The sequence below is a fragment of the Lissotriton vulgaris genome, unplaced genomic scaffold, assembly GCF_964263255.1.
Source record: "Lissotriton vulgaris unplaced genomic scaffold, aLisVul1.2 SCAFFOLD_1007, whole genome shotgun sequence".
Taxonomy (NCBI): Eukaryota; Metazoa; Chordata; class Amphibia; order Caudata; family Salamandridae; genus Lissotriton; species Lissotriton vulgaris.
The window spans coordinates 562,141-579,097 of record NW_028253487.1 but is presented as its reverse complement, the minus strand read 5'-3'; the positions used below and the strand labels follow the sequence as shown (position 1 = coordinate 579,097).

The following is a 16,957-nucleotide window of genomic DNA, read 5'->3' as shown; positions in this document are numbered from 1 at the left end:
ACCCCTACACCACTACCCTGGACCGACCACTTTTTGATACCTTTCACATGGCGCACAAACCCCCCTCCCTCGACTCTCCATCCTGCTAGACATCGAGGTAGGAAGTGGTCCTCAATCCCCCTCCCTGCATGGGAAGACGCCCTTGCTAGAGACCCACCTAGGAAGGTAACGAATCGCAACACAGCCACCAACAATTTCGATGGCTGGATCTCTAGCACACTCGATCTGGTCCTCCCCATACAATCTAGTAACTCCATAAAAAGACCCAAAGCAGCCCCATGGTACACACCTGCCCTTAAGACCATGAAATTAGCTTGCCGGAAAATCGAGAGAGCCTGGAGACAGGACTACTCCCAACTCAGGAAAACTGAATATAGAGCTGCCATTAAGCTCTACAAACAGGAGATAAAGGTGGCACAAGCTTCTTTTTACGGTGGCAAAATTAACGCAGCCGCTAATGCCCCAAGGGAAATTTTTAAAATTGTCAAATCCCTTATTTCACCCTCTGCTGAGTGTCCCTCTGCCGAGGGCGCCCAAAATCGTTGTAACGATTTGGCCGTTTTCTTTTCCCAAAAAATCGAGGCCATATACTCCTCTTTCAGGGACGCTAACAATGATACGGAACCCCTCGTATCTACAACTTCCGATTCCTCTGTCCTTTGTACGCTTGATACAATCCCACTTTTGGACATTCCTGCCTTGTATAAACTCATCCCCAAAATTACCTCTGGTTCCCCCAACGATCCAGCACCCCCTCAGACCCTCACTAAGGTCACGGACATTATTCGCCCGGTCATATTGGACGTTCTCAACACATCCATCACCTCTAAATCCGTACCACCTTCATGGAAGTGCGCGATGGTGAGGGCTCTGTTGAAGAAGCCCAACCTCGACCAGAACAACTTGGCGAACTACCGTCCTATTTCCTTACTCCCCTGGCTGAGCAAACTGCTAGAGAGGCACATAAATAACACCTTGATGAACTATTTGGAGTCTAATAGTCTTCTGCAGGCCTCTCAGACAGGGTTCTGTCCTCTGCATGGGACTGAAACCGCTCTCTTAGCGGTGACGGAAGAGGCAAGAGCTGTGTTGGACCGGGGTGGAAAAGTCGCCATCATCCTTTTAGATCTCAGCGCCGCGTTCGACACGGTGAACCATGTCACGCTATTACAACAACTGGCGGACATGGGCGTGTCAGGCGCGGCCCTGGAATGGCTGACATCCTTCCTGGCTGACCGTTTCTTCCAGGTCTTTGAGGGCGAGGCGGTGTCTCCTAAACACCCACTCAGGTGTGGGGTCCCTCAGGGCTCCTCCCTGAGCCCTACACTGTTTAATGCCTACATGGAACCCCTAGACAGGATAGTCCATCCTTTCGGTGTGCGTATCGTCACCTACGCGGACGATACCCAACTGGTGGTCTCTCTAGACCACTCTGAGGGATCGTCCCACACCTTAGGCCCCTGTCTGGAGGCTGTTGCCAGATGGATGCAATCTTCCTGCCTAAAACTTAACGGGGAGAAGACAGACGTCATCCTATTGGGCAATCCTTCTCCCTCTGTTCTTGCATCCATCTGGCCACCATGTTTGGGCCTGCCCCCCGTCCCCAAGTCCCAAATAAAAAGCCTCGGGATCTGGTTCGATAAAGCTTTGGACTTTTCAGTCCAAGCCACAAAGACCGCCGCCACCTGCTTTGGGCTTATGAGGATGTTGCGGAAGGTGCTCCCTCTGCTCCCATTCCAGGCAAGGAGGATCCTGGTCCAGGCCCTCATACTCTCCCGCCTGGATTACGGGAATGCCCTCTACATGGGAGCTCCGGCCTTTGCCACCCAGAAGCTCCAAGTCACACAATATAGTGCGGCCCGCCTACTCTATAACCTCCCTCGCTGGCGGTCAGCGAGGAATGCCCTAAGGGAGCTTCACTGGCTCCCTATAGTGGCAAGAGTACAATTTAAGGCTATGTGTATCCTACACAAAGCCTTTCATCGCACAGGTCCCGCCATTCTGCATCCCTTGGCTACTCCCTACGTCCCGTTCCGTTCCCTCCGCTCCTGCACCCTCCGGCTGGCCACTTCCGCCAGGGTCAGGAAAGCTCGATGGGGAGGCCGCTCTTTCTCCCATACTGCGGCCAAACTCTGGAACACCCTCCCTCTATCCCTTCGAGGTAACAGTAACCACCTGTCCTTCAGGAAAGCCTTGAAAACACACTTGTATGCCAAATTCTGCTGACCTGCCCTGAGCCTGCGTTAAGCAAATTCAGTCACAAGCGCTACGAGGCCTCCGGGTAGTTTAGCGCTATACAAGTGCAATTTTCATTCACTCATTCATTTACTAGAAGCAGTCTGACTTCTGGGACCAGAATCCCTCTTGCGCCGTTTTGGAGAGGCAGAATGACTCCTAGACGCCGACCTCTTCCTTCTCGACGCTGAGCGTCATTTTTCCGGCGTCGAACGTCGCCTCTGCGACTCTGGCGTCGAACGCCGCCTCCGCGACGTCGACCTCCTCTTCCTCGACGTCGACCTCCGTGACGTCGTACGCCGCCTCCGTGACGTCGAACGTTCCGTCCTCGACGACGAGCGTCGATTCCTCCGTCTCGATGCCCTCGACGTCAAGGAGCCCCTCGACGTCGACCGGTGCTTCGACGGCGACCGGCGGTGTCGCCTCGACGGCGAGCGCCGATGCTTGTCACTTCGTCTCCGACGTCGATAGGAAGACCTTGACGTCGACGATGACGATGACGTCGACGGTGGCTTCGACGGCGACCTCTCCAGGCCCTTCGACGTCGATCCGTCACGCCGTCTCGACCCGGAGCCCCGGGGAGAAGGGGAACACACCGTCTTCATCCCTCTCGTCGTCGTCGTCGATGCAATCGACGTCGACGGAGACCGGGACCGTTTGCTGGACTTCCTGCCTCTGGGGAGCCCCCCAGAGGCCTCAGCAGAGGCAGAGGGAACCTTCCCAGCCAGCCCAGACCCACCTGCAGCCTGCAGACGCCTCTCCTCAAGGCCAGAAAGCCTAATCTTCATCCTGTCCCTCAGAGTCCGAGCAGTAAACTGCTGGCAGATGACACAGTCCTCAGGGACATGATCTTCAGGGAGGCAGACGATGCAGACGTCGTGGGGATCACTCTTGGCCTTCTTCCTCCCACATGCTGGACACTTATCAAAAAGACCAGGCATTTTAGAGCCCTAAAACGCCTGAACCAGCAAACAAAAGAGAAAGAGAACACCAAGAAAGTAAACTGAAACACTTTTAAACCACAAAAGTGCCAACATATCCAATAAACCCTTGAAACAAGGGAGAGCTCAATGCCAGGGTCCTGTAAGCAGGAGCCGGAAAAAAGAACTGAAAGTAGAGGGACCTGCTATGCATTCTGGGATACTGGGAGAAAGTTCTAGAAGGCTCTCTTAAAGGCACAGTATCCTATTTAAGCCACATAATGGCAGCCTATGGGGCTTGTCTGTCCATGCCTTCCTCTCTATCATTCCAGAGTCTTTTAATGGTGGAGGCAAGTTTCTCTATGGTAGAAACTGGGCTGGCTGTGTTATGTGTGGTGTTATTTGGTGGAATTTCTAGTTGAAGTACTGGACAGTGTAGCCTGTGGATATAGGCTGCATTATTTGTCTTTAAATTCTCTCTTAAGTGTCTTTGCAGTTTCTGCATGTTTTGACAACTTAAGAGATTATTTTTGATTGCCGGGGTCCACGCACATGGGCGGGACTATTCACTAGATTATGACTATACACAGAGATCCCCTACTACAGAACACCATAGCAATGTCAGCAGTTGCCACTTTGCACTTCCAGCAGGTTTCTGGTAGGAGCACAGCTGCTCCGCCATGCACTAGTTCCTCCACGTAGGCCTCAGCCCTCAGCACCTGGAGTGCTCCCGGGCCGTGCCAGTGTCTACGCGTGAGCCCAGGATTCAAGCACGACCCCCCTCCCGACGTACCGAGTGCACCGGCAGACCCCCAGTCTGCAGAAACAGGCCTGGTCCAGCTACGGAGTGCTCATACCAGCACCCCCAGGTCGCGGAATGAAGAGCCCGCACAAACCCCTTCAAGGAAGCAGTGGCGGTACAGCCAGCATGCGCCCAGTGCTATCAGTCCGGCCCGGCCTCTACCAATACCACCAGTACTAATGCGGAGGTACCGGGACAAGACCACGCAGTCCGACCCGCACCCGACCCAGCACACGGCCCCTATGCCACCTACCTCACCTCCAGCATATCTCTGGGCATGCCGAACTCTGACTCAGGGCAGGCCAGCAGACTGCTCTCAGCAGGGCTCCGCTAATCACGCTGCGGCTGCCAAAGGCTTCCGGGGCTCGCACCGCCACCTCTGCAGCACAAGCCTCACCGGCCGCAGTTTCGATACAGCTCTCATCCGCTGTCTGTAACACTTTGACTCATGCAGGGGAAAGCACGCCGACTCCTGACAGCCAGCACCATTAGTGCGTGCACCCCACCGCTCTTCCTGTTTCAGGAGCGGTCTCCAGAAGCAAAAGCTCGGCCGGGCACCATAGTCACATCATGGCAACAGGACCCCCCACCCCACAACATACTCATGCATCCCGCAAATAACACACTAGACACCAGTGTTAGTTTGGGAAAAAGCTGCTGCAGGTTTATTACATACAACGTTATGTAATCAAAGTAGGTTATCTTACGGGCGATCCAAGGGCAGGCCGCATTCTCGCCACCTGCCCGCCTGATGGGCCAGGCAGCACCGTGGCGAACCACCAATGTGCTGCCCCTTATGGTAATAATTATACTCCCGCCCCTTGCGGGGCGGAGCGTAGCTAGGCAAACCCCCGGTTGCACAAGCCCACAACCGCCGGAAGGACTACTGGGGCGCCGACACGGGTTCCCGGAACCTCCCCTGAGGCCCCAGGTCTTAGGCTCTGGCCCCCCTATGTGCCCGCTGAGGTACAGTGCTGCACCTCTCTGCTTCCGGATTGCCCTGTAACTCCGCCACAGCCCGGCCGGCGGCAACCGCCGCCGCCCGGGCCCCCCACTACCTAGCTTCTTTCCTACCTGCAACCTCTTAGCTGGAGTGCTTCCTGCCGGTCTAGGAGAAAAGGTCCATCCCTACGGTGAGAGGTGGACCCCGCCACCTCATGGTGGCCCTTGATCTTTTCCTGAATCATATCATGCCTGACGAATCCCAGAGCCCTCTGCTCGGTGAACTTGCCCATGGAACTGTTGACTCATCGCCTAGACCTCTCTACTGCTTCACAGGATATGTCACCCTGCCACCGTGGCTCCAACCACCATACCTCTCATTGTCCCCATGCGTTTACAGACCTCCCCCAGGACATTTTTTAACTCTGTGGTGTAACACAGTCCTTCCTGAGTTTGGGGGGTCGCTGCCACCCAGGTGAATGGCCAGCTGGTAGGGAGGGGCTCCGAACAAGGTAGGGAGAAAGCCTCTAATGCTATGGGGAGAGAAGGATTTAAACTTGGCCTCGCACAGTTGCTATACTTACAAACTCAAGGCACTCGGGAAGTCCAGCGGGGCTTAGAGTGGCCTAGGGCAGAATATCCAACTATCCCCACCCCAGGTGGGACCCGGACCCACAATCCCTGGATTGGAAGGACAGTGACTTAACCAATAGGCAGTTGGAGATACATGTCAAGATTATTCCTAGAGTAAACCATAGTGATCTTGCACCGTGGCCACGCTACTTGGCTCTCCCTGGTTCAACGCCTTCCTGCTAATAATGGCTTCCTTGAAGAATGTTAACTTAGATTCGTTCTGCAGTGTGGGGACTGCACTACTGGGTTTTATGCATGGTTCCACCAGGTACAAGACTCCGCAACATTTGAAAATATGCCGAGTTGCCTGGGGAGGGCAACCTGCAAGGAGTCCAACCGCAACTAAGGAATCAACCCTGCCTTGAGAAGAACCATCCCTGACCCCAAAGAGTCCAACAATTCTAGGCAAACCGTGGGCCACCCTCACACTTACATGCTGGTGATTTGCTCCAAAACTGTCAGCTGCTAGCTCGTCCCATTACACAGTGTCTTAAAAGACCATTGCCCTGCTGCCTACACATAGTGTTCCAGTCCCTGCACTAGCGCCTCCTACCTTGGCGATGGGTAAAACACTTCACCAGGCGCATGCCGCCATGGTGGGTGGACGGGCTTGGCCACGGGAGTGGGATCTACATGGGATTATCACATTCGCTAGACCTGTGCTTGTACCTTCCCCACACGACGGATCTAAACAGGGGTGTGACCTTGCCCCCTACTTCAACAGGCAGTGCCCCTAAGGATCGAAAAAATGTACCCCTCGGAATTGTCATGCAATCTGCACTGCTCACTGGACTCCCTATTACGCAGCCAACAGTGTAAACATACGTCCTGAAAGGCCAGCCATCTTAACAAACTGGCAAACGGATCAACTGAAAGGGGTGGCTGGCGTGTAAATAGACCATCAAGATGCTGAATAGTTCCTGAGCCTTTTGTTTAACATAGGCGGATATCTCACCCTGGATTCAGAGTAAATAAAACGAAGGGAGATTGAATTATGCCTCTTTGCTTCAATTACTGTGACATGGGGCTTCTGCAATCTATTGTCTGCCTCTCTGTTCGGCAAATGCAGCCTAGCCGAGTCTTCATTGCACTTTGTCATCCCCTGCTGGAACAACTGGTAACCACCCTTCTTCCAGAGTGGAGCTAATGCACACCTTACTGCCCGCCTTACCACCGCAGCACCAAGCCTGCGGTGCATGGCTCTAACAGTCACCAGGGCGTGCCACTTAGAGGGTCTACCAGCTCTAGTCGTAAAACTGGTCCCACACACAGACATAGTTATGCCCTATGCTCAAGGATCCTGGTGCTATACTTAGAAATCGTTCCGAAGCTGGCTTGTCTCTCATGGGTGGAAAGACAATCGAGGGTAGAGGACCTCGTCTGCTCTGAACAGGGGGGGAGGGGAAGAGGGGGAGGGGTTCCACCGGAGCCCCAAAACAACCAACACACCCAGCTAGGGAGGTGGTATAGTTCCAAAACCTAATATGCTGCATGGTACATGCCCCACCCCCGGGCTCTCTAATTAGCTTGCTCTGACTGGCAGTAGGGAACATCCGAGCCAGGTAAAGCTACCTGTGAGGACACTGGGAGGAAAGCCAGGTGCACAGGGCAGGCGCTCGCTAACACCAAGGCCTACCAAGCGGCTGAGTCCATGACTGGAATGGCCAACAACAACCAAGTAGTTGGCAAAATTACGTTGCCACGATGTAACAGCATGGCCCTGTAGGGGACGGGTCCGCTCCAGGCCCCACCCCAGATCCCTCAATGTGCCCCAGCTTGCACCAAAACACGCAATACAGGCACGAGCCTGCAAGCCGTACACATGAACACTTACACTGCACTCGTAAGCCCACGTCAGTGCATCACCCCGAGTTGGAGCTCAGAAGCCGCAAGAAGAAAACCGCTGCACCATCTTATGAGTCACCCGCGCCCTCATTGCATCATCGTTGTATATTGTACCTTGGTCACTCAACCCTAGTAGAGGCCTAAGCTCAAAGTGCAGTGGTCTCCCCCGTGCGTTGAGCTGACCCTTTCGCGGCGACCCTAACGCCCTCGGCCTGAAGCTAATCACAGTCTGCCCCCACACCCATCGCTCCAACTCACTCTACAGAATGGCCATCCTGGAGGCCGAATAGCAAAACCCCAGGGATGGGGTGGTTATAAGCAGGCAAACTACTATGGCTGGACAACGTGCATTCCCTTCGCACAGCCACCCGAGAGCACGCATACCCAGCTGCCAAAAGAGGCTTGCTGCAACAAATCCGGACAAAGGTAGAATCGTCCTGCACCTAAATCCAAGTGCCTAACATGCAGAGGAACTTCAATCACTACGACCGTGGCACCTGCTGCTGGCCATTTAAAATCCCAGGGGCCAATATAGACTGTCCCGTTAAATACTTTATTTATTTATCCGTCTTAGTATAGCGCGGACTTACCCGAAGGCGTCAGGCGCCTCACAATGGAACCGAACCAATACCCGGGAACATCACAAGTGAACAAACCACAAAAGCAAACGCCACATCAAATGACGCAAAAGTGACAATCGTGCCAACAGAATACAAGAGGTCGCAAACGGTGCACCACGGAGGAAAAGTGACGTGGTGCAGGTCACGAAAGCGCGTAAAGTAACATCAAGGTACAACACTGCAATAAAGGAGGACACTCCAACCCAAGAGCAACGCCACAAAGGCCCTGGTGGCACCCCTGCAGGTGTCGAAAGCAAACAAAATGCTAGAGTAGGAAACAGTGTGTACGAGAAAAGAGTGACGTGTGCATGGTACAACCGAGTACCGCAACTGGGGAAGGGGGGGGTCATGGCGCTCACTGCCCTCCTCCCCACCAAGCATACCCACTCAGTCATGCCAAGCATGGCCATATACAAGAACAAGCTGGCGATAAATGAGAATCCACCAAACAGCGGGACCGTGCCACCAAGTGGCATAAACACCTAATAGCACTCTGGAATATACATCTGCAAGCAATGGTTGATCGCACATGAAACCACAAAATAAAGAACATACCGAACCACTCTAGCCTAACCTGCCGAAAAGGTTAGGGCAATACTCATCAGACGTGGTGGTTATACCTTGACGTAAATGCCTGCCAATCTGCTTACATCCCTGTTCTTTGTTACACTGAGGGCACGGTCGTGCAGCCGGCTTTGCTGAAGGCGGCCTGCAATAATACGTCTGACTACCTTGCTTAACAGTACGGAGCAACCAGGACTAAGTGCTGTGGGTTCCGGAGAGCAGGGCAGCCTCTACCGAGCATTCGCGGCGCATGACCAGAACCAGCGACCGGGAAGTGACTAATTACAGTGTCCGTACATTTAATCGGTTTACCAAAACACTGCGTTTCCCAGCACTCATTACACCACCCATGGTACCCGAGGAACTTCAAAACGATCGCACACCGTCTTAGAAATGGCCAGAAACCGCCCTTCCTGACATATGTATGCCACACCACCAAGACGGTGCTCAAACTCGCGACGTGACGCTGGAGACTGCTGCCACTCCCTTCCGCCACCGTGTGTGGAAAGCATCAAGTAACGTTTACTCAGTGAATGCATCGGCTCGGTACGCTGCAAGCTTCACTTGCATCGAGCGGGCCCTGCTTTGGGTTGAAACAGGCGGGCCTGCCTGCTCAAAGAATGAAAATACAGCACTGCCAAAAGGTATACCGCATGCTAATCCTATATACCCTGAACTACTGGTCTGAGCTTGCTGCAGACTGGGTTCCCCGCTTACAGATCCTTCAGTTATCGTGTGCAAGCCACACCTTCTTTAACATAAAAATTGCATAGGCTTCAATTACAAGTCACGTGGTAATTATGGCGTGGTAATGGCTACAGACGTTTAACAATATACCAGTTAGTGATATTAACATGGGGTTGTAAATTATTCCTCTATAGGCTCTTATGGAATGGAACATAACCTGCAGGCATAGGTGCACTCATCTCTAGACATGAGTTTATAATTGCCGGCCTATTTCCGGGGACAGGTTCCGCGAGATGGTTTGGATCTGGAAACCGTTGCGGTGAAGCCACAACCTTGAATACTGTTGTGCTATAGTGCTATTATAGGGAACGCATCTTCTGACCCAAATCAGTACCAATGCCAAATAAGGACATTGCGTGCTGGACATCGCTCTTCAGGATGCCCTCTGTGCCAATACCTGCCATCCAGCCCTGGCCAGACTACAGCTTCCTCGCCCTAAAATCTCTATGCAATCCCAGCACGCACTTCTCTGGTCGGATAATGCGTCTATGCCTATAAAGTGGCTCATGTTGTGAAAATAAGTATCAGCAGCGGAGGCCAACCTCTTAGGCGCTTTGATAAGGGGTGGTCTGCGGCTTGCACTCACAATCACATGCCTCAATAATTTGCTGTCTTTCCATCAGCAGCGCCTGGCGGAACAGCCATTGAAAAGTATTGGACGCCCTCCCCGAAATGGCCGAGCTGAATAATGGAAAACTGCAATTACTTAGGCGGCGGCAAGAGAAACTGGTGTGGGAGGAATTTAATTCCAGCTGTTAACTCCGGCGACAAGCTCAGCTGCTAACAGCGTGAGAGAAGAGTTAACGCGAAACTTGATGCATTTCGGAATACAAAACAGGGTGCTGCTTCGCGGAGCCCCATTGCCCTGGTGGATGGAATCAGGCCTTGAGCGCACCTCTTCAGGGCCCCCTCCCGCCACAAACTATTTTGTAACGTACCCGATTGGGCCACAGACAGCCACAGAGGCTAACCTGCTATAACTCAATCACTCCCCCGCTCATAGACAGTGCACATCCGCTATGCGTCTATCATTTCCAGGCCATTATTAACTTGCATGCAGAAGGAGAACATTCCATTTTGAACAGTTAAAGAATGTAGAGACCCATATGCATGCCAACATTTCTAATCACCACGGGTCGATGCTCCTGTAAAAGCACCCCCCCCCCGGCAAAAAGCATGCGGCTCCAATTGTCCCGAGCCATCCCCGCCGACTGAGGACCCCACGCGGAAAGGCAGCGGGTCCTGCTCAGAAACCCCATTATTTCTACCGTGGCTGCCGAGCACTAGGGGGTGACCATAGACATGGCCGGCAGTCCCGAAATACAAAAATGGGGGCGGGCCCGGAGGCCTAATGAATTGACCCAGCAACCCGCGAGGTCCAAAACTATCCACGGACCCATGGCAACACACGTCCCCCATGTCGGCCACCAGCCATCGACCCCTTGGGTCTCGCTGGAAAGCACTCCCCCATCCGCTAGCCAACACCCGGTTGATAACCCGACCGAGTGAGCCAGCCAGAAGGCCCATGCTGCTTTCTCCGCCGCACGACACAACCCCAGGCCAAGGGCTCGCGGACATCTCCGGCCCCAACCCCTGCCCAGCATGACCAGTGCAACCAGACTCCCACCCGGAGCCACCGACAGAGAAGGGGAGAGACCTATGGCTACAGTGCCCAGACACACACTCACCGGAACAGACCCGACGCCAGACCAAGATACGACGGCGACACCAGGACGAGTCAAGCAGCGAAGGGCAGCAAGGGAAAAATGTGTGTCCCCGCTGGCGAGGCCACCACGATGCGTCCGGTGTGGTAAAGAGGCAGAGAAAATGGCGAGGGGGACTTATGTACCCCTCGCCCTGCCTGCCGCACCGGACGTGACCTCACAGTCTCCTCCCATGCTCCCAGTGGGACTCCTCCTGCCCGGGGGAGGAGTGGGAGCCAGAGGGGGGGTGGGGGGAAGCCCTCTGTGACTAGGGGGCCGTCCTCCTGAGTGGCCACCGGGTGGCCTCGGGCAGCCGCATTTTCTCAGTGGCCGAGGAAGAACCATTATCAGCGATTTTGGCGGGCTCCTCCGCACCAACGGACTCAGGAACTTCTCCGAAATCAGCAAGGAGAAGTCTTCGTCGCAGCATGCAGTTATTTGCGGCACAGGCCCCTTGGATCTATGGTACTAGCCGGATTTGTATGTCTGGCTCGCGACACTCCCTATACAGGCAGCCATTCCACCTCGCGCCGTAGCCACGTCCCCAGGGAAAAGCAAACTTATCCAGACGATGGACTGCTGTATGAAATGGCACACAGAGAAACAACAAGTCCTCTGTGTTGAAACATATATTTCAAATACAGGCCAGTTCGGGGCATTAATGAATTGTTGCCTAATGGCTGTGCTATACTCATGAGAACTTTTATGCTAAATTTTCCAATTTATTCAAAAAGTTTTAAGTAGCTGGCAGCAGCCTTAAAAGAGGGTAAATAGAAGGATGGTGGTAAATTCAAATAAGGAAGAAGCATCCAAATACAAATAAGAAGCTGACCATATAGTAAATTTGGTCTAATAATACGTCATATTTTGTGTTGTGGGTACCTCTGAGCAAGGCATTGAGCCGTGTATGTCTGTTCCGATGAGGGTGTATTTTATTGCGTGCAGCAATTTCCCTTATGACACAATTACAGAATGGATCTCAGCAAGCCCCCATCTTTTTCTAAGTAATTGGTTGCATCTGGGAAATTCATATAGTTTGCTTCGGGGGCGGGGGAGAGGTTTAGAAGCAGTAAAACGTTGTGAATTTCAACAAACATTGTCAATGTGATTTCAAATTGATAAGCCCACAATATAAAAGAACTTGAAAGGAATAATACAACTCCAAAAAGTATGAACACTTATGGTGTAGTATAGTCAATCCAAAAGTAAAATGATATAACAGCACAGAGTAGTTATTGTGATCATCTGTGGCAATTGTGATCAGTGAAGTGTTAGTCCTTTTGTATACAAACAAAACGAGGAAATTTCAAAACAGACAATAGACTGCTCAGATCACACAGTAATATATCAATACCTCTGTATGTAAAACAGAGCATTGCTGGCTATGTACAATATTAAAGAACATTGCAGTCGCTATTGTATAAGATTGTTGACTTTTCAACTCCAGTGGTGTATTTAACCAGGGAATTCATCGGGACATGGTCGGAAGACACTTAAATAGGCAATCTAAAGCAGACCCCATGCAAAAAGGATACCTGAGAAAGGACAAAAACTACAATCATTAATTCAGAACAAAACCGGAAGCGGAGGAAAATTAATTGCAGCCCGAGTGGGAAATTGTATTTGGCCAAAGATTGGTTCTTTGGTATGCCCGGTCTGAGAGTCCATTGCCACTACAACTTTAGGTTAAATTCCTCTGCAGGACAAAACGATTTTACTTTCTGGCCCATGATCTTTTATTTCCATGTCTGATGTGGGATTAATTCACCATGTCGCTCCTTGTGTTCATCTCCAGCTGTATAATTGGCGATTGCTGCACGCCGGATACAATTTCCCGCTCTGGCCATTTTTAATTTTCCAGTCATCCTTGTGAATTCTGTTTCATTGAATAGCTTGTACCTGTTTGTTGCCTTATTGAACGCCTTTCTATCTTATGTATCCCTGGTTCAGTTGACTCGCCCACCTGCCTTATGGCTTCAATGCCCTGCCGTTTTGCATGAGGTTTGTTTTAGATTGCCTATTCAAGTTTGCAAATCCGCCTCAAGATGCTGCCACCAAATGATCTGGACCACCAAGCATGCCACTCTGGTGAACTGCATCAATGCCAGCACCAAAAGAGGAAAAGAAATCTAGACCACCCTGAAGGATTTCAGCTCACCAGCGGCCACTTCAAACGTGATCACACCCTCACAGGACCCCTGCAACAATCTCTCTCAAGTCTTCAGCCACAAAATCACCACCATTTACAGAAACTTGAACCTGCAACTGGACCCGACAGACCTCACCAAATGTCTCTTTCATCCAAGGAACAAATGCAAACCACATGGCCCCCTCTTCACCCCATACGAAAGCGCTGCCACCATGAAGTACATCCATTCAAGGGCCCAATCAAACTCTTTCCTCCACCATGACCACTCCAGAGGAAAGCAACCCATCAGCACATGCTCACATCCATTTTGAATGCCTCCACCCCTTCCATGACCTTCCCAAGCACTTGGAAATACACATCTTCCTTCCCATTGCTGAAGAAACCCTCTGTGGACCCTTCAATGCTCACCAACCACTGTGCTTTCTCCCTGCAACTATTCCTGGACAAGGTCTTTGCCAAAATCTTAACAGACACCTCACCCAATACTTCCAAAACCACCAAACTCTCAACACCGCTCAGTCTATTTTCAGACCAAATCACAGCAAGGAAACTGCCCTTGTCGCCACCAACGATGACATTTGCATGATTCTGGATGGAGGACACCTTGGCGGGCCTCATCCTCCAGGACCTCTCTGCAGCCTTTGATGCAGTCTCCCAACCCATCTTTATCCAATGCCTACATGACATTGGAATCCAAGGACATACAATCTAATGAATATGTTCCTTCCTGGCTGAAGTACTCAGCTTCGCATCATACAACTCTGACACCTGTGAACTCATCTGCGTAGTTACCCAAAGATCCTCCCTGAGCCCAAACCGCTTCAACACATACATGAGCCCTCCAGCCAGCATAATCTGCTCTCACGACATCAATGTCTTCTCCAACCCTGATGACTTGCAGCTCATTCTCTTCCTTACGGAGAAGACGCCCAGTACCAGAATCAAGTTGAAATACTGCAGGATGAAATCTCGCATTGAAACTGCCTGGGAATCGGATTTTTCTCAGAATTGGCCTGTACTCTTTTGGGAAAAAATTTGGACTAAACTTCATAAGACCTCTAGAGCTGCTAATACCACCCAAACTTTATATTTTATTTATCACAGAACTTTATTCACTCCACTTGCTTTATTCCGTTTTTCACCAAGAACTCCCTCTACCTGCTGGTCCGGATCTCAAACACATGCTGTTTGATTGCCCTCCCACTTCCCAGTTTTGGCAGTTAGTTTGGAAGCAAATACAAAAAAGTTTTCCGGTTCCAGGTCCCCTTTTCCCCCTCACAAGTTTTTCTAGGCTCCCTTTCACCGGAACTTCCTCTCTCTCCCAACCACTACCTTTTACTCGACCTCTTCATAGCTGTAGCTTTTCATATCATCACTTCCAATTGGAAACAAGCTGCAAATGTTTCCTACCAATGTTGGTGGAATGCGGTCTATTTTCATCACCGTCTAGATACCAACTATGTGTCCCCCATCTCCCTAGCGATCAAACAAGACCTGGTTTGGCTTCCTTTGGTAACATATCTTTCATCCTCTGCTCCTGCACATCCCTCTCCAGATTCTGCAACAGTTGAAGTACGCAAACCACCATGATTTTCTTGTTACTTGTTTTTCTAATTACCTGATTGCTATAATTACTAAGTCCTAATATAATGTATTTTACTTTTCATTTGTAATCACATGATATGTTCATAATTCCTCATGCTTGCTGTGCTTACTTTTTAATGAAATTGTTATTGTATTACTCATTTCATCCATCTACTTATTGTAACTCTTATTCCCCTCCTTCCCCCTCTCTCCTCCCTCTTTACTTTCTTCAATAAATCAAACTTAAAAAAAAAATACATCCTTGCATCCTCTTGGTGTGAGGATGCATTGAAATAAAAGTTGAAAGACTGCATGGCTGAAATCACCCACCTGATAAAGACCAACTGTCTGAAGCTGAACACAGACATGACTGAAACCATGATCTTCAGCAATTAGCACTTCGCCGTGGGCCTCCACCTGGTGGCCAACAGTCCTCGGACCATCCCCCAGCACCCACACTAAAAACCTCAAGATCGTCATCAATAGCAAATTTGACTTGACCGCCTAGGTTAGCATTGTTACTGCCTTATACTTCAATACCCTGAAGATGGTGAGGAAGTTTTTAAAATGGCTCCCGATCAGCACCCTGAAAGCACAAACGTACATCCTTGACACAAGAAAGCTGCACTATGGGAACAACTTCTATGCCGGGCTCAACAAAAAACTCAAGAGAAGGCTGAAGCCCATTCAGAATTCGTCCAGCATACTTCAACAATTGCATCTGCTTTCACAAACCTCCCAGATAACCCCACTCATCTGGACTTCTACTTGCACACATCCCATGTGTATGGAAAACCATATCCAGCAGTGGAGCCTTCTTCTACACCGCTCCCAAAGCATTGAACGACCTGCCTCTACACAAGAGCCTCCTCCTCAATTATTGAATTTTTCAAGAATTGGATGACCTGGCTTTTCGAGAAATACCACTAGGCGCTAAGGTTGGCTACACTTACATCTGCTCTGCGCCAGGATACTCAACCAGGTGATGGTGCGCTCTACAAAGCTGCATAACATAATGAGATAGCTTATTCTATGTGAGTAAAATCAGTAACTTATTTTTTGCTACTATGCTTGAGGTCACAAATCACTGATACGCCTTTGCAGTTAAGAGGGATAAGTCTTTAACATAATTCCTAATTGCGATTCAGAATGAGTCGCTAAACCCCTCATTTGATTCAGAATGGACTTTCCAAATCGCAAAAGGGGTTTAGTGCACTTTCAAATATCATTCTGTGGTTGCAAACCCTGTGATTTTGCAAACTGCAGGGTTTGCAAATGCAAAATAAGTTCATACATTTAGCCCATGTGACTGTGTCCAGTTTGTCTCTGTGTCAGTCACAGGTGTACCTCATTTTCAAAACTATATTATGTTATATATTTTGTTCTGTTATGGTCTACTCTAAACATTGTCAGTAAACTTAAATATAGAAACAGTTTTAAGTAACGTTCATATGTGTATGTTTTTTGCAGGGTCCCAGATAAGCTGCTTCGCCCCAAGCAAATTTTCCCAGCGTCAGGCTGGCTACGTTGACTCTTTCTGTTGGGCAGCTGTACAGCAGAAACACTTATCCAGCAGTGATTCAGGAAACATGCCTCTGTGGCTTCATAAAGTAGGTTCCTAAAGAAAAATACTGAAGTATTTTGTTTTCTTTGGACTGTGATTTTTTTGCTCTCATCATGTTTTCTTGATTTGGACACGTCAGCGTGTTATTTATTACTTATTGTGCTTGAAAGTTAGTTTAGAATTCAAACTTTGAATGACTGCTGTGATAGTACTTCACATGCAGGATGCCTAGAAGTGCGTCTTTCGAAAAACACATATATTTAAAGTCTCTAAGCTCCTCAATATTTGGCTGTAGGCCACACTTAAAGAGAATACAAAGTTCTACAGCAAAAGCAGTACAGTTTAATGTAATACTAATAATAAAAGGTTGTTGGAACCAGACTTGGTTGCAATACATTGCCACCTTTACTAGTAAGGTCAACAAGGGCACTCCTAGTTAAAAGAATAGCGATGGGTGATAATAATAAACAGATACAATGCATCCTGGTTCAGACTTTCGCAGATTGACTCACACTTTGCAACTTAATATGCAGGCTTGGAAAGTGGCATTTTTCGGATCTCTTTGAATTCTAAACAAGACCTAGCACTACCAAAGCTGAAGCCCATGGATCTACTTCTCTCCTACCTCTAGCCGGAGTGTTCACGGCTG

The 16,957-nt window shown here is 50.1% G+C and overlaps 1 protein-coding gene across 1 annotated transcript in view; it reads left to right on the top strand.

The window, feature by feature from the left end:
• Positions 1-16,957, top strand: part of LOC147660951 (pannexin-1-like) — a 219,489-nt gene that overhangs the window by 66,009 nt on the left and 136,523 nt on the right. The window contains exon 2 of the mRNA XM_086951414.1: positions 16,215-16,354. Within this exon, the coding sequence (XP_086807540.1) occupies positions 16,215-16,354 (140 nt within the window). The remainder of the gene's footprint in view (positions 1-16,214; positions 16,355-16,957) is intronic.